Genomic DNA, 18,213 nt, shown 5'->3' on the forward strand with positions numbered 1-18,213 from the left:
ATTGTGAAAAGGTGCAATATTCTAGGCTCAAAGTGTCCCACTCTAATCAGCTAATTAAGCCATAACACCTGCAAAGGGTTCCTGAGCCTTTACATGGTCTCCCAGTTTGGTTCAGTAGGAATCACAATCATGGGAAAGACTGCTGACCTGACAGTTGTGCAGAAAACCATCATTGACACCCTCCATAAGGAGGGAAAGCCTCAAAAGGTAATTGCAAAAGAAGTTGGATGTTCCCAAAGTGCTGTATCAAAGCACATTAATAGAAAGTTATGTGGAAGGGAAAAGTGTGGAAGAAAAGGGTGCACAAGCAGCAGGGATGACCACAGCCTGGAGAGGATTGTCAGGAAAAGGACATTCAAAAGTGTTGGGGACTTTCACAAGGAGTGGACTGAAGCTGGAGTCAGTGCATCAAGAGCCACCACACAAGGACGGATCCTGGACATGGGCTTCAAATGTTGTATTCCTCTTGTCAAGCCGCTCCTGAACAGCAAACAGTGTCATAAGCGTCTTACCTGGGCTAAAGAAAATCAGACCTGGTCTGTTGCTCAGTGGTCTAAAGTTCTCTTTTCTGATGAGAGCAACTTTTGCATCACATTTGGAAACCAAGGACCCAGAGTATGGAGGAAGAATGGAGAGGCACACACTGCAAGATGCTTGAAGTCCAGTGTGAAGTTTCCACAGTCTGTGTTGATTAGGGGAGCCATGTCATCTGCTGGTGTTGGTCCACTGTGCTTCATTAAGTCCAGGGTCAACGCAGCCGTCTACCAGGAGACTTTGGAGCACTTCATGCTTCCTTCCGCAGATGAGCTTTATGGGGATGCTGACTTCATTTTCCAGCAGGACTTGGCACCTGCCCACACTGCTGAAAGCACCAAAACCTGGTTCAATGACCGTGGGATTACTGTGCTTGATTGGAGCAAACTCGCTTGACCTGAACCCCATAGAGAATCTATGGGGCATTGCCAAGAGGAAGATAAGAGACATGAGACTGAACAATGCAGAAGAGTTGAAGGCCACTATTGAAGCATCCTGGTCTTCCATAACACCTCAGCAGTGCCACAGGCTGATAGCATCCATGCCACGCCGCTTTGAGGCAGTAATTGCTGCAAAAGAGGCCCAAACCAAGTACTGAGTACATATGCATGCTTATACTTTTCAGAGGTCTGATATTGTTCTATGTACAATCCTTGTTTTATTGATTGCATGTAATCTTCTAATTTGTGGATTTGGGGTTTTCATGAGCTGTAAGCCATAATCATCACAATTATGACAAATCACGGCTTTCACGATCTTGCTTTGCATGTAATGAGTCTATCTCATATATTAGTTTCACCTTTTAAGTTGTATTACTGAAATAAATGAACTTTTGCACGATATTCTAATTTTTCGAGTTTCACCTGTACATGATGCACAGTAGTCTATTACATTATTGTAGCCTATTGTGTCTGCAGTACAATTAACAACTTTCAGTGAAAGTCTCAAAACTTCCACAGTATCTCATTAAAACAACATTATTGCTGAACTGTTGATGAATAAACACAGTGAGTCTTCATTCACTCACTGTGTTTATTCATAATTGAAGCATAGTAAACTGTGTTTGCAATGCTTCAATTTATGAATGAACAGGGGGCTTTGTCTCCCGTTCATTCATCTATAGTGCAGCTGAGGCTGCAAAGAAAGGAATTGAAGAATATGTGTCCTCAATTATTCCCTTTGTCTCAAAGGTAAGATGTCAGGGGTCTGTTTAGACCTCTGATAATTCACCCAGGCTCCCACCCAGCGTTGTAAAAAAATATTGAAAAAAAATTGTTAATCATTTTTAAAAATGTTTTTAAATTATTTAAAAAAATTGTAAAACTCAAAAAAAACATTTTAAGGGCTCATTCACACAGGTTCTGTGGCCCATATAGTGTGAATGAGCAGTCATTCTATGAGGATGCAGTGGCTGTATAAATACAGCTACAAGTCCTAATTTGAAAAGTGTGTGGGTGATTGGCCCGAATACACACTGTCTGTGCACCTACACGCATGTCAAATTATGACCTGTTCATACAGTTGCTCCATCCCCTTAACGTGACATAGGCTGCCTGCACATTGCTTTAACACTGATTCACACTGCACAGGCTACATCATCTATGTAAATGAGCCCCAAGACCTCATTAACACAAAACTTTATTAACGTAATACAATTTTAGATTTAGCAGGAATGATGTAAGTTGTGTTATGTTTGTGTCCACTAATGATGATTTTAGTGTATTTTTAGTGAAAATATTGTTTTGATAATTTTGTGTTGACGGGCTGGTTTTTCAGGTAAGCAGTACGGGGCCCCATGATTCCTAACACCAGCCCTGCCCTGAACATCCCTGCATTCTACACGCACCATCTGAGCAGGGTGTTGGGATTAAAAACAGGCGGTGGGTGGGCAGTCCTAACGGAATCTTGGATTTTGCCTTTTGTAGTGGTATCTTAGGCCTGCGCGCAGAGTCCTTCCACCTCACCTCAGGGCACGCAATGCAGGGATCTTATGGAAGCCTGGGGCTTCCGTAATGTTGGTCTGTGTGGCTGCGCCCTTTCACCTCAGGGTACATACGGACATAAGCCCCTTACGGAAGCCTAGCAAATCAATTGCCAGTCTTCCGTAGCATTACAGCTGCACCCTTTCACCTTAGAATGCATGCCAACGCATGGCCCTTAAGGCCCACCAAAATCCTCTACCAAGTCTGTGATGCTCTTAATCCAGCCCTGTTTATTGTAAAAGTGCAGTTGTACTTTAAATACCTTGCCTTTGTGAACATACATCTTTGAATAATTTGGTACAGAGCTACTTTCTCCAAGACGTTGGAGCTGGGTTTGCAGAACTACCAATCACAACTGGCCCTGAGGGAACGATTTGGTTTATCATTCCACACAATTTATTGGCTAAAACCTGGTAGACTCTATTATTGTTGAGTGGTCTGCACTCTGTCAGAGAAACATGTCTCCTTTACTAGTTCTGAGTATCAATCTATGCCTTGATTGTAAATGTAGAAGAGGGACAGTTTTGAAACAAATCCTGTTAGTGGAATTGTTCTGGACATAATGATGGCACATATTATCTTTGATTGCGCGTGTACGTTCTTTTGTAAGGCCCTATACTAAGTGCTTAACCCATAATGTTGTCATGCCTATCCTAAGTAGGTGAGACCATTCCTCCAACTGCTCTAGTTTCTTGCTAATAGGTTGATATGAACTATATTTGTTGAAGCTTAACCTGTTATGTATGCCGATATTCATGTTGGGAAATCTACATTTCTTACATTTTCTTTTTTTTCTCTTCAGAGTTTGACTGTCGTGGGTGCTATTTAAATAAAAGAAGTTGCTGCAGGATGAAAAGATGGCAGCTCCGCTTATGGCACCACCTGGCCCTGACAGCTTCAAAGCATTTACTCGTGAATCGCTGGCTGCTATTGAAAAACGTATAGCAGAGGAGAAGAAAAAAAAGCCACAAAAGCCAGACAGTAGCCACAGAGACGATGATGAAGAAAATAAACCTGCACCAAACTCTGACCTGGAAGCAGGCAAAAGTTTGCCATTTATCTATGGCGATTTTCCATCGAAACTTAGTGCTGAGCCAATCGAAGACTTAGACCCTTTTTATTTAAACCAGAAAGTGAGTCCAAGGGAAATAATTCAATGGGATTACAGGTTCAGATAATTAAGATGCTTAGATTTGGCATCTAAAAAGGCAGTTAGAACCAAGTAGGGCTATACCTTTGAAACCTTTGCTTTTCAGGAGAAGTATTACAACTGCAGTGGATGAATGGAATAAATTAATAAGGATGAGGAACAATTTGTGGAAGCAGGATGATGGATAAGATGCTGATGTTGTTCATGTGCTGGGTATTTTTTCTTATGTGCACACAGTGCATCTATACGATTTTTCTGTAGAAATGGAATATTCTGAATTGACAAGAAAAAATAAAATTTATACTTAGGGGTTGGGCTAATGTTTTTACCATTTTCATATTTGTCACACAAAAAAGGGGAGGGAAAGCAGACTGAAGAGCAAAGAGTATATGAGTGTTGAGGATTATATTGAGTTCATTGTGCAAATATTGCTGTTCTTTTTTCACTGCTACTGACCTGAACAGTGCAAATGGTATTATGGTACCCTTTGATTTGTGCATTTTTCAGCCAGGCAACTGTGTGTACAGCAAGTATGACTTAATGGGAAACGTATACTTTGCATGCTTAACTATGCCATGGTATGTTTCTTAATGGTTTACCACATTTGAGAAATCTCTGCTTTAGAAAAGTTCGGGCAAAAAGTGCTAGTGTAAATGTTGCCTTACAAACTATATTGGAATGAATTGTAACTGAGTGAAGTAATTGTACTGCCTTTACTAGAATTACACTTTGAAACTACAGCCAATATGGCCTTACATGCCAAGGCAATGAAAGAGCCAGTAGGTAAAAAACATTGCAACAATGGCAATATTGAACCCTCCAAGACAGGTCACTGTCTTTTAAGAATTGTGCCAAAGCTTTTACAAAACAAAGTAACTCTAGCTATTGACACCATGAGATTTCACCATTGTCCAGCAGGGCAGTCAGGTGGACATGCAGACAATAAGCTGTCTCAAAGATTCAGGCACCTGACTGCTTAATCACATTTTAGATAAAAGAAATGTGTTTGGAATGCAGGATCTTTTGCTTGAATGTTTTGTGGACAATATTTATAACATACTATAATTATATGGTTTTAAATGACACAGTTCTCTGCAGTGGACATGCTTTTATTGAAGAACTTGGAGGGTTATTTTACAGATTTTGCTTTGTGACTCAGCAGGGACCTGCTGTAATTGGAACCATGTATGGGCAGGCTGAATAAACCCAAATTTATCAACTTGGGTACAACCAGACTTTACATGTGATTATTGCTAGTGGCTGTTATAGCCGTTAGCAGTCATCACTGGGTTTTCCGGGGAACGGGAGGGAGTGGGGCATTTCCTCCAACCTGTGGTTCCAGGAAAGACAATTGCTCCATCTATGGCTGGTTTTAGTGAAGTAGCAAATCAACTTATTCCTTACACCCAATATCTTTGCTAAAGTTCCCCCAAGTACTATATTTAGAGGTACATTGCTTCCTGATAACCATGATAATTTTTAGGCAGGTTCTCTGATGATGTTTTGAGTCTTTAAGTTGTATGCCAGTTGCTGTCCATCACTATGGCATTCCATATTAAATACAGGCTATAAACTTCTTTAGGGCTTGTGTAGTTATGGCATTTTAGCATGCATTCAGCTGCACTTAGCTTGATTTTTTAGATTGGTTTGAAATGGTGAACTCCCATTTGAGTTTCTTCACATGTATTTGACCTGTAATGATCTTCTAAACTGAGCTAGCTGTAATGGTGTATTTTGATGTGGTACTCTCCACAGTAGGGCACTACTATATTATAATGGATACTAGAGGATAATGCTTTGCTGTACTCAGTTTGCCATTTTGTAGAACAGCCGATTTTGAATGGTGCAAAGTTTATAGATAGAATGCTGATAAGCACCCAGAACTGTTATTTGATTAAATCTCAAATAACAGAATGCTTTCAATCTTTCATTTGACAGACCAAAAGGGAGCAAAAAAAAAGAAATTAATTGTCGGGGTTACATACACTTTTAACGTCTCATGCATGGTACAGCAGCAGATCTGAGCAGTATAGGAAGATAGGCAATGATGCTATCAACAAGCCGAAGGTGTTAAGGAGTTTAGTAGTCACGGCATATCCATATACACCTTTATTATTTTTGCTATTTTTCCTATTTTTTTTGTACTGTTTTCCATTAGTCATTTATATACATGTTTGTAAACCTATGCATTTCTTTTAACAAAATGTTAGTGTAAAATGATCATAGGGACCAAAGAAGAACATGTCCAGGTAGAAATGTGGATAGTACTACTGCTAATGTGTTTTTTCATGGTGCATGATCCAGTGTTCATCCTGCTTTTACTGCCAAGTTAGTCTATTTTTTACCTTAAACAAGCATGCAGCATTGAGGTTCAGACTTTCCAGAATTCAGTGGCTGCTTGTTCCATGTTAATAACTTAGCAAGTAATGAAGCCTGGATTAAAATGACAGCCCAGGAGCCTGCAGATTTAAAAACATAGTAGAAATGTCAGCTTCTATATATCTGCCTTAATGAACTTCCTTGAAGATAATGCAGAAAAGCAGTGAGATCCCAATCTTCTGAACTAAACCCACGTATAGCAACTTAGGGTTAAATATACATTCGTGTATGAGCAGTTCTAACAGAATTACCCATTCAAATCCTTTCCATCCACTGTTATGGATAGTGCAATACATGTAAAATGGCTGTTTAAGAGGATGCCTGAAAATCTTACTGCGTGAGCCATAGTTTCTTCTTCCACATTTTTTTAGTGTTCGTAGAGCACTAGCCCCCACATAGTTGTGCTTAGCTTTTTTTACCAATAATTATTGAAAGCATCCCAATGGAAACATGTCTTACAAGCTTTGCAATAAGCTTAGCAAAACAGCCTAATAAAAGTACAGCCTAATGCAAGCAGGGCTTGGACAGCTTAACCACTTGCCCTCCAGAGGATTCATTACCCCCCCCCCCTCCTTCCTGACCAGGCCATTTTTTTGCGAATTAACTTAACTGACAATTGCGTGGTCATGCAATGCTGCACCCAAATTAAATGTATGTCCTTTTTTTTTCCATAAATGGAGCTTTCTTTTGGTGGCATTTGATCACCTGTGCATTTTTAATTTTTTGCAGTATAAACAAAAACAGACCAACAACTTTGAAAAAAAACACCCAATATTTGACTTTTTACTGTAAAATATATCCAGTAAAAAATTTTTACAAATCAAATTTTGTCATAAATTTACGTTAAAATGTATTCTGCTACATGTCTTTGCTAAAAAAAAAAAATCCCAATACATGTAAATTAATTGGTTTGCATCAAAGTTATGGCGTCTACAAATGGCAGTATATGTACTGGAATTTTATGTTTTTATAGAATAGTAATGGTGGCGATTAGAGACTTATAGTAGGACTGCGGCGGGCATTCTGACACTGGGTGGGAACTGACTAACTGCCAGTGACACTAATACAGTGACCATGCTAATGAAAAGCACTGACACTATACTAATGACACTAGGCAGGTAGGGTTTAACATCTGGGGCGATCAAAGGGTTAACTGTGTGCTGTGTTGTGTTTTACAACATGTGCTGTGTGTGTTTTACTTGGGAAACATGCTGCTGTGCAGAGAAATACACAGCAGCATGTTACTGCTGACAGGAGAGAGACCTGTGTTGTTTACACACAAGTCTCTCCCCTTGTCAGTGGTACTCGTCAAGTGCTGGCGGAGAATCTCTGGCTAGGAACCGGTGATTGACATCGGTATCCATCAATGGTGGCGAGGGTAGGGCCGAGTGCGCCCCCTACCCAGAAATGCAAATCACGTATATATACACGTGAGTTTGCGCAGCCCTGCCGCCCTGTAGTAGTATTTCTGCTATAGGGAGGCGGGCAACTGGTTAAACTGATCTCTATGCACGTCCTAAGTTTGTAACATAGCATACGGTTATGGAAGGCAGGAACAATTGAGTACTGTCTGTGATACTGTTTTTTTTATTTGCAAAACATACAATTTTCAGGACAAGCTTTCAGGGTATGCTCCCTTCTTCAAGGTCCAAGCAGTATTCTTTTATGGACGTTAAAGCAGAAAAATGAATTTTCTAGGACCCCATATGGATTAAACCTGTCATCTGATGACTTCTTTAGAGGACAGGAATACTGAGCAGTAACATATGAGCATAACATGACTTAAAGAAAGCAGGCAAATTTTAAAGGGTATGTCCAGCAAAAAAACATTTTTTATTTCAGTAGAGTGTGAAAGAATTGGAACAATTGTTGGATTTTTATTGATATCTGGTGTTCCTTTAGAGATTTCCCATTGGGTGACAGTTGTTTCACCAGACAAGAAGTGAGGCAAATTTCTAACATCAACATAGAAATAGAACACTGATAGTGTTTCACTACTTTCTACATCTCTATTGCAGATTTTTCCACTTCCTGTCTGGTGAAACTACTGTCACCATGACCATTAGGCCAGATTCACACTTGTGCTTTAAGGTAGCTTCCTTTTGTGCTGCGGTGCTATTCATTACAAAGTTGTTCATTGCATCAAGCTGCAGTCAATGCCTATGCATTTCTTTTATGCACTACCACTAGTTGGCAATATGCGGAGCATAGCTCTAATTAGGGGCAGGAAATAATTTATTATGGTTGTGGCTGTAGAATAAGGGAGAGAAACAAAAATGCATTTCACGAAGCGTGGGCGTGGTTTAAATTTTGGTAAATATTCGTCGTGACTTAAAGGGGGTCTGGTTAAATAACATAGTAAATGGCAGGGATGTCTTTCTTCATCTTGCCACAAGCAGTTCTGCAGATATACCAGTGTGTGAGATGCAAATCTTTATCAGTTTAGGAGCACCTGGTGCTTTATCTTCTGGAAGCTGCATTCAGAATGACTTCTGAGCATGTAAACCAACAGTTTAATGCAGGCCATACATGGGTTACATCCCGAAAAAATTTTCTTTAGAAAATAAGAAATTTCATGATTTATAATTTGATGGTGCCACCATTGATTTAGAAATTTGACCAACCAAACCTTTAATTTCACCTCATGTTGCTACAAAAAATTTTCATGGTCATTTCACTTTCAATTACATATCTCATACGATTCTCTCATCATTAACTAGAAATTCGTTTGTTTTTCAAAAAAACTTCCAACATGCCCAATTACTCAAATTCGATGGTCACTTGAAAATTGGCCTTTACTGTGGCCCACTTATGGTGTGAAATTCGAACAAAAATTCTTAGAAAAGGCTTTTGAAAGAAAATTCTTTCAGAATTCGATCCATGTATGACTGGCTTTAGTCATTGTTGTGGGGGAATTATGAAATATAACCGGTCACTACTACTGTATTCTGTACTGGCCTTATGCACAATATGAATTGAGATAATGCGTGTGCATAAAAATTATATTCAAAGAAAAGCACCAGATATTTTTTATTAGTAGTATTTTATGTATTGATCCTTTAGTTAGCTTCCTTTTTAACCATTACTACAGACTTTTTATTTACTTTTTATTATTTAAATGCTTATGCATGAATGTCACTTGTCACAGCTGCTAGTGTCCCCAGTGGGAGATTTCTTCTCTTACTCCTGTTCTGGTGAAAACTACAATTTTGGATTTCCCAGTGCTTTCAGTCCCAGTGACAATGATCACTAGGAGAAATAAAGGGGTAAATCAACCCAGTGAGGGCAGAGAAGACAGGAAAAATAACTGATAGGGGAGCTAACCCTTCCCTACTCATCCAAAACTAAAGAAAAAAACATGATTAGGCTTTAGATACGCATTAAGGAGAATCATGGGAAATGTGTAGGTGTTGTTGATTAGTACAAGCAAAAAGGTGTGCAGTACAGGATTTTGAGCATTTTCTTAACTGCTTTGCTGTATCCTTGCATGACAGTTGTACAGTTGTGTAGCAATTTCAAAATGATATAGGAATGATAGAGATTTATAAGCAGTCTGTGCAATTAACGTTATACTAGGGATAAGATATCACTAACCATTTTGCGGTTACAGAATTACAGCAGCTGGTTGTTGGTTCAGTAAAGAGTGTAAAATTGAGATGGTACCTGGAGTTGAAGCAGAACTGTTGGCAAACTCAAATTGCCAGTAAAAGAACTTCTTGTAAAAACATGAACACTTAATTCAATTGCCACCTTTGTTACCAAATGCTGATCTGTTGAAGGTGGAAAATATGTATCCCTAGATAGCATTAAAGCGGTAGTTAAATCTGTATGTGAACTTGGACCTACAGGTAAGCTTACAATAAGGCTTACCTGTGTAGGTACAATGAATATCCCCTAAACATGCACCTTTTAGCAGATATTAACATCAGCAATAGCCAATGATATCACCCACGCATGCGCAGTGATGCTTTGCATTCAGGACACAGTGTGCTGTGGAATGAAGAGCATCGTGCCATGATTGTACACAGGAGTGAAATCATCGTGGCACGGCCATTCAAACAACCGGAGCCCATGAACCTAGAAGGAAGACTGGGTGAAGATGGAAGCCCCAGCAGCGGTGACAGTGCACTGCTAGAGGGCTTTGTTGGAAAGGTATATTTGTCATAATTTGCTAGTATGCATTGCATATGGCATAAACTTGTATGTTTACTACCTCTTTACGATATGATCAATACTATCCCATTAAAATTGTGTCTGATGGGTTAGTAATAGACAGCAACATGTTATTTTGGAAATATTGTTAGCCATAGTTTATTTTCTATAAAAAAAAATTAAAAAAAGAGCCCCTCTTATTTTGGGACTTAACCTTTATACAAACAATACAATTTCTTTGCTCTCCACAACTTAGAAATTTGGATAGATGCAGGCTATGTGAGTGCTGATTCACACATGTGCAGTGTGGATTGCAACTCAGGTTTTACATCTAATTGATACAGTAGTTGCTCAGTGGTTCAGGTCAGGTTTAAATCATGTTCAGGACAGGATTAGATCAGGTTCAGGTCAGGATTCACAACTGATTACACGTGCGGTTTAGAAACAGTTCCCATAGAAGTCAATAACCTGTAATCTGCACCTGAACTGGACCACACTGCTCAGAAATCAGACAGGACTCTTTTTCAGTCCACGCTAAATCCACACTGCCAGTGCACCGGAACAGGCACCATAGTAAGCAATATTATTTCATGTCATGCAGATTGGATGCCATTCAAACCACATCCAATCCGCATATATATTAACCAGCACTAAGGATTGGATTGCTCTGTCCCTGGGTATCTGGCTTTCTTTTATGCTTTTTGGGCTGATGGTTGTGACTAGGAGTGTATACTTTTCTAACATTTGTGGACTTCAAACAGCTTACCTACATAAAGGTGTGGCCTCAGTGACTCTTGATTGGCTTGGGATTTGGTCCTCTGAGATGGTTGCCTTGTGTTTGAGTGGGCAGCAGCAAAATGCTTTTAGGTTTTTAAAGTGATAACCGTATATTTGTTCTTCCATCTGGCAGAATGATATTTATCTTGCATATTACATACCCCTGAAGAAGAAAACATTGTTTTGAAATGCTTTGGGTGCTCCCACGTCAACACATCTCAAGATATGATAAATATTAAAGCTGTACAATGCTGACAGGAGCTGTAGGATAAGCTGTATAGTTCATGCTGGAACACGTGTTTATATACACAAAACAGCCGTAATTTGACATGTATGTTTTAGCATCGTAGTTGTATCTAATTGCCTGTAAAGTCCCAAAATAAGAGGGGTTCTTTTTCTTTTGATATTAGCTTGAGGGGTGTTGGCACTTTCAGAGCACTCCAATTAATCTGTTATAGTTATTTTCTATTTGTTCCTGCCTTTTTTTTGTCTCTTGACCCTTGTTGATAAAGCCAACAATATACCTAAAGGAAGGGAAAGAGCTGAAGAGATTTTATTATACAATAGTCTCAGTAGGCCAGGTGTCAGACATATCTTCTTTCTTATTGGTCTTTTGTTTGGTGGAATGTGTGGTTCATTGTGCTTACAAAGCAGATACTATGCCATCTCCTACACTGCCTTAAGCAGGGCATAGATGAGTCAAAAACCAAATGAAAATTCTTGGTTGTTTGTTTTTTGCATCATTAATGTGCCAGCCGTGACACACGATTTTCATATTGCAGTCGAAATTGCCTGATCCAACATGCTGGATTTTGTTTCAAAAACCAAAACAAATGATGACACAATAGCAGGCGCCATTTTTGTTGTTTGAGCGACAGAATGTTTGGATTTTGACTTGTCTATGACCTGCCTTAGTTTAACTTTGCGCAATAATAATTAGTATACGTAACAGACGAGAAAATGCACTCAATATTGCCCATATACATGGCTGGATCAGGGAATGATCTCATTATAGGTCAAGCAGATGTCAAGTTTCTGAATGTTTTATGGGTGAACAATTGATTGGACAAACTAGAAAACCTCATTCAATAACTATTGTTCTTCCCTGTGTGGTTTAGGAGTGGCTGGATGCTTGTCCTACCTCCCTCTCTATTGGCGTACAGGTTACATAAACATGTTTTATCAACACCTGCTCAAGAGTTTACTCTATTGCAGTGGTCTCCAAACTGCGGCCCAGGGGCTGGATGTGGCCCTTTGCTTGCATTTATCTGGCCTTTGGAGCAATATTACACCAATGATGGGGCACCATTCCTCCTACTGACACCATTATTAGGGCACTATACATCTCATTGATATCAACAATTCCTATTCCTCCCATTAAATCCAATGATGGGGCACTGTCAGGGAATTTCCTCCTTCCACTTGCCACAGTCTAGCCCTCCTAAAGCCTGAAGGTTAGTAAACTGGCCCCTAGCTTGGAAGGTTTGGAGACCCTTGCTCTATGGAAAACACAGAAGTAATTTCACATATGCGCTGTATGTGCACCAAACAAAGTTGCAAATTGACAGTGACTGCTGTATTTTACCCTCACTGGTCAACATAAACTATTTTAACCCCTTTCCAGCACTGCTTACTGGTCCATTAAGTGGTTCTAAATGCCAGGAGGCGGAGTCTCAAGGATTGGCAGTCACAGCGGTCACATGATCAGAAAGCTCCCAATCATATGGGGGACATATGCATGGAGAGCTTTCCGGTACCAGTCGGTAACTGTGCTGGGAGCAGGCAGGGAGCATGTTCTAAGCACAGAAAACCTTTTACCTAGGGCCGTGTGTATGCAGCCTCTGCATTAAAGCCCACCCAGGGGTCACATATATGTGTACCCCCAGTGGGAAATGATTAAATAGCAAATTGCTTACTCACTTTTTTTATCAGATATTGAAATGCTCTCACTTGTTAAATTTGCATATAGTGCCAGTATTAAATGCTTAATGTTATGATATAAGCTTCTTTAACATTAACTACACTTTTGTTTGCATATAGATGCAGGCAACTCGGTATGTCCAAAAATATAAATACTTTATTAGCTTCATATTGAAGTCCAGTGGAAAGGGCAGGCTTGCATGTTTCAGCTATTTATTTGTTATAAGAACAACACACGCAGGTATATCCTTTTCAGTTTATGGTGTGGAACGTATACTTAAAGTGGTTGTAGATGCTTACATATACCTAGTGAAGTGACTGGCCTTAAGTGATACACAGAGATGAAACAAATATTTTTACATAAGTTGTACCTCTTTATCTACAGTTGATTTTTCAACATCCATTCAAACTGCAGAATTTACACAGAATCTCTCAGCCCGGAAAAGCAGGGGGTAGAGTGCTGAAGTTACTCAGTTAAGAGAACTCTGAGCCCTGATTGGAGAGAGAGGACACACTCCCCTTCACAGAGCACCTAGGAACAGAGCTGAGGCTGACAATCCCCGTCACCATTTTATTCTTGGTGTCAGGAAAATTCGTCAGAAGTGATTCATGCTGATAGTAGAGAAACGATGCACTGAACAGAAATGACACTTTGTACTCTGAATTGAGACAAGCACAAACTATAGAAGGATATGGCTTGTTCTTATTTCATGTCTGGGGTTTACAGCCACATTAAACTGGCTAGAGGGTGAGATGTATGCAGGAAACTAAATTGCTTGAGAACGAAGTGTGGTGGATTTATACTTTTTCAGAGAAGGGTACTATCTGGCCTCAGTCACAGATGGGAGGTGGATATCTTCCTAAGATGAGGGATGTTATTTTATTTGATTTTTAGGGTAGTTTGACCAGATGTCATACTTTATAACATGTGGGCGCCTTATCTTTCCTACTTTGATTATCTTTTAATAATTTTTTTAATTACCTGGATATACGTGTGTGTTTGTATGCGTGCGTGTGTGTATACAGAGGAACAGAAGTATTTGAACACCCTGCGATTTTGCAAGTTCTCCCACTTAGAAATCATGGAGGGGTCTGAAATTCACATTGTAGGTGCATTCCCACTCTGAGAGACAGAATTTAAAAAAAGAAAAAAATTCAGGAAATCACATTGTATGATTTTTAAAGAATTTATTTGTCTTGCACTGCTGAACATAAGTATTTGAACACCTAAGAAACAGCAAGAATTCTGTCTATAAAAGACCTGTTGCTGTGCCTTTAAAAAGTCCACCTCTACTCCACTCATTAATCTAACTTAGTAGCACCTGTCTGAGCTCTTTAAAGACACCTGTCCACCCCACAGTCAGACGCCAACTACTACCATGGGCAAGACCAAAGAGCTGTCAAAAAAAACCAGAGACAAAATTGTGGACCTCTACAAGGCTGGAAAGGGCTATGGGGCAATTGCCAAGCAGCTTGGTGAAAATAGATCAACTGTTGGAGCAATTGTTAGAAAATGGAAGAGGCTAAAGACTGTCAGTCTCCCTCGGACTGGGGCTCCATGCAAGATCTCACCTCGTGGGGTATCACTGATGATAGCGGACCGGGGTCTGGATGTGGACCGAATCACTGTCCCATCCAGACTCATGCAGTCCCACCATGTAAGAGCCATTTCTTCCCCCAGCTGTCTCATGATCATTTTCACAGAGCTGATAACGGGAGGCAGGACAGTTCTGGATGAAGGGTGGGAGTTGCCCGCGCTTAACAAGCTGGTGATTGGTTGCTAGGATGAAGGGCAGTCCTAGCAATCAATCACTGTCTGTCAATCACTGTCTGTGTAAAGTAGAACAGTGGGGATGGCGAAGTTAAAGGGGCTAAGGACATTAGTGTAATGGGGGGCTGAGGACTGAATTTGGAGGGGCTGCGGACAGTAACATGGTGGGGGGCTAAGGACTGTGGTGTGTGGGGGCTGAGGACATTAAAGTGGGAGGGGCTGAGGAAAGTAACGTAGGGGGCTGAGGACAGTAACATGGGGGGCTGAGGATAGTAATGTGGGGGCTAAGTACTGTGGTGTGTGGGGGCTGAGGACATTAAAGTGGGAGGGACTGAGAATTCTGATGTGGGGGCTGAGGACAGTAATGTGGGGGGCTGAGGGCATTAAAGTGGGAGGGGCTGAGAATTGTGATTTTGGGGCTGAGGACAGTAATGTGGGGGGGCTGAGGACCGTAACATGGAGGGGGACTGAGGACAGTAACATGGGGGGGGGGTGTCTGAGGACAGTAATGTGGGGGCTAAGGACTGTGGTGTGTGGAGGATGAGGACATTAAAGTGGGAGGGGCTGAGAGCTGTAATGTGGGGGCTAAAGACAGTAATGTGGGGGGGCTGAGGAAAGTAATTTTGGGGGGCTGAGGACAGTAACATGGAAGGGGACTGAGGACCGTAACATAGAGGGGGACTGAGGACAGTAACATGGGGGGGGGGGGTGTCTGAGGACAGTAATGTGGGGGTTAAGGACTGGTGTGTGGAGGATGAGGACATTAAAGTGGGAGGGGCTGAGAGCTGTAATGTGGGGGCTAAAGACAGTAATGTTTGGGTTGAGGACAATAATGTGGGAGCTAAGGACTGTGGTGTGTGGGGGCTGAGGACATTAAAGAGGGAGGGGCTGCAAACTGTAATGTGGAGGCTGAGGACAGTAACGGGGGGGGGGGCTGGCTAACGTCAGTAACATGGGGGGAGCTGAGGACAGTAACATGGGGGGAGCTGAGGACAGTAACATGGGGGGGGGTCTTGGGACAGTAATATGGGGGGTTAATGTAAAAAAGGGGCAGAGTACTCTTCAGTGAAGGGGCAGAGGACAGTACTGTTGGGGGGGGTGTTGATGTCAAGAAAGTGTGAGAACACTATTGTGAAAGGGATGGAGGGGGGTGATGTAAAGGGGGAGCTGAGGACACTCATCAAGAGGGATCTTGCTGTGAATGAGGGGACTGTGATGTGCAGTGGGGATTGAGGACACTGATGTAAGCACAGGTTCATATCTGTACATGTACATTTGGTGCACACGTTGTGGGTAGGTCAGCACTACCTTCTAGTTACCTGAAGAAGTCCCCGACCCTTTTTTTCAAAATTGCAACACATGGACACATGGTTTAGCGCACACGAAAATGCTCCACAGATGCTTACATGAGATTTGGACCTCTGATGCATGCAGATTTTACTGCCCGGACCTTGGTGAATTTTAATTCAATACCCTTGCCCTAGAGCTTAGTGCCTGCAGTGCAGTTTCCCTTTGCAAAGAATACCTATCAAGTGCAAGGAAAATTTAAAAAACTGTATTTTGCTTGCACAATTGTATGATGGAAGTCAACAAAACTTCATTCATTCACCTCATTCATAAAGTTCTGTTGCAAATTCCCTTGCGAAGTGGATAGTCTGTTTGCCTTTTGTAAATCATCCAATGTCTCTATTCATTTTAATCTCTGTGATGTGTACACAGTTGCCAGGACAGTACCCCTAAATGATCCCTTTTTGGAAAGTAGGCAGTCCAAGGTATTTAATAAGAGGTATGGCGAGGTTTTTGAAATTGTCAATTTTTTGTAAATTTTTTGGAAAATAAAACAAAATAAAGTTTCTTTTTTTTCACATTTTTTTACATACTGTCAGCAGTGCAGTGCAGCAGCATCATATGACTGGTCTGGCTGTAACCAGGGATACTAACTGGTGACAGTATGCTAGAAAAAAAGGAAATAATTTTGTATTCAATTTTCTAAACATGTTTTTTCCTTTTTTTTTTTTTTTTTTTTTTTTAAAATCACCTTAGTAAATTCTAGCTCGGGGACTGTTTTCTTTGTAAGACTTCAACATAAACGTGGATGGATAGCACGATAGTATGCATTTTTTAATAGAATTTGAATATGATGTCTGCATTGTTGTCTTGTTTGCATTTTGGTACGTTTATTGGAGTGTTTCAGTGCTTTAGAAAACATTGTCCAGCTCAAGGAAAATCTGGCTTTCTCATGCACCCCTTTGACATTGCCCCAAGGCAAATTCTGTCTGCAAAGCTGCAGCACACTCCAACTTTCCAAGTCTTGTGCAGAATTCTGCTGACAGGGTCAGACGTTCTGTGCCATTACAGTGAGATCTCTTTTTACAAACGATAACAAGTGTAAGGCCTGCTGAATGTATTTAACAAAGGTTTTCATTTCAACAGGAGTAATTATAATGTGCTATTCAGTTATAATTTTCAAAATGTATTAATTTAGCTTGCTGAAATGTGTCTGTAAATTAGCCAAAGACAGGGAGAGCTGGTAGGTGTTTCTATTTGTCTAATAGTTTGCAGCAGAAGGAATGGTGGGGGGACGATTTGTTTTGTGCCAGCTGGGTGAATTAATTAGGCTTTGAAATTACTGTGCATTTGATTTTTTTTTTTCTAAAAATAATTATTAAAAAGCAAAGAGTGGACCTTTACAATAGGTGCTGTGACCCAGGGGCGTCCCTAGGGTTAGTGTCACCCGGTGCCGGAACACTTGGTGACACCCCCTCCGACGATCCCTGCAGGATGGATCAGATCTGCGGATTGAGCATAATGGATCGGACTCTGATCCATTATCCTACCCAATCTGCAGATTCGATCCACCCTGCGGGGATTGTCGGCTTATTTATTATATATGTCAGGTACTTATATAGCGCCGTCAATTTGCACAGCGCTTTACACATATTGTACATTCACATCAGTCCCTAACCCTCAAGGGGTGGACAATCTAAGGTCCCTAACTTACATTCATACATACACATATTAGGGCAATTTAGACAGGATCCAATTAACCTACCAGCATGTCTTTGGAGTGTGGGAGGAAACCGGAGTACCCGGAGGAAACCCACGCAGGCACAGAGAGAACATGCAAACTCCAGGCAGGTGGTGTCGTGGCTGGGATTCGAACCAATGACCCTAGTACTGCCAGGCGGAAGTGCTAACCATTTAGCCACTGGGCTTGCAACCTATACAGGGTTAACTGATCTCTCCACAAGCTCCAGGAAAAAGTAGGTTTTAAAGCAAGCTGACCATCAGCTTGCTTTAAAACTTACCTATTTGTGGAGCTCATGGAGACCCTGTATAGATTGCAAGCCGACGATCCCCACAGGATGGATCGGATCTGCGGATTGGGGAGGATAATAGATCGGACTCCGATCTATTATGCTCAATCTGCAGATCCGATTCATCCTGCGGGGATCGTCGGCTTGCTTTAAAACTTACCTTTCCATGGAGGGGTCCGGTGTCACCCCGTGCGAAAGGTGTCACCCGATGTGGCGCGCACCCCCCGCACC

At 41.1% G+C, this 18,213-nt stretch overlaps 1 protein-coding gene across 6 annotated transcripts in view; it reads left to right on the forward strand.

Annotated features, from left to right (window-relative positions):
• SCN8A (sodium voltage-gated channel alpha subunit 8) overlaps positions 1-18,213 on the forward strand; it is a 226,830-nt gene that overhangs the window by 56,985 nt on the left and 151,632 nt on the right. For 5 of the 6 annotated variants that reach the window (XM_089652045.1, XM_089652048.1, XM_089652044.1 and 2 more), the window contains exon 2: positions 3,319-3,649. The exons of the other annotated variant lie outside the window; for it this stretch is intronic. In XM_089652045.1, coding sequence (XP_089508171.1) covers positions 3,374-3,649 — 276 coding nt within the window. In that variant the 5' untranslated portion in view covers positions 3,319-3,373. The remainder of the gene's footprint in view (positions 1-3,318; positions 3,650-18,213) is intronic. 6 annotated transcript variants of the gene reach the window in all.

The sequence above is a fragment of the Staurois parvus genome, unplaced genomic scaffold, assembly GCF_062004578.1.
Source record: "Staurois parvus isolate SC_StPar_1 unplaced genomic scaffold, SC_StPar_1.0 ptg000669l, whole genome shotgun sequence".
Classification (NCBI taxonomy): Eukaryota; Metazoa; Chordata; class Amphibia; order Anura; family Ranidae; genus Staurois; species Staurois parvus.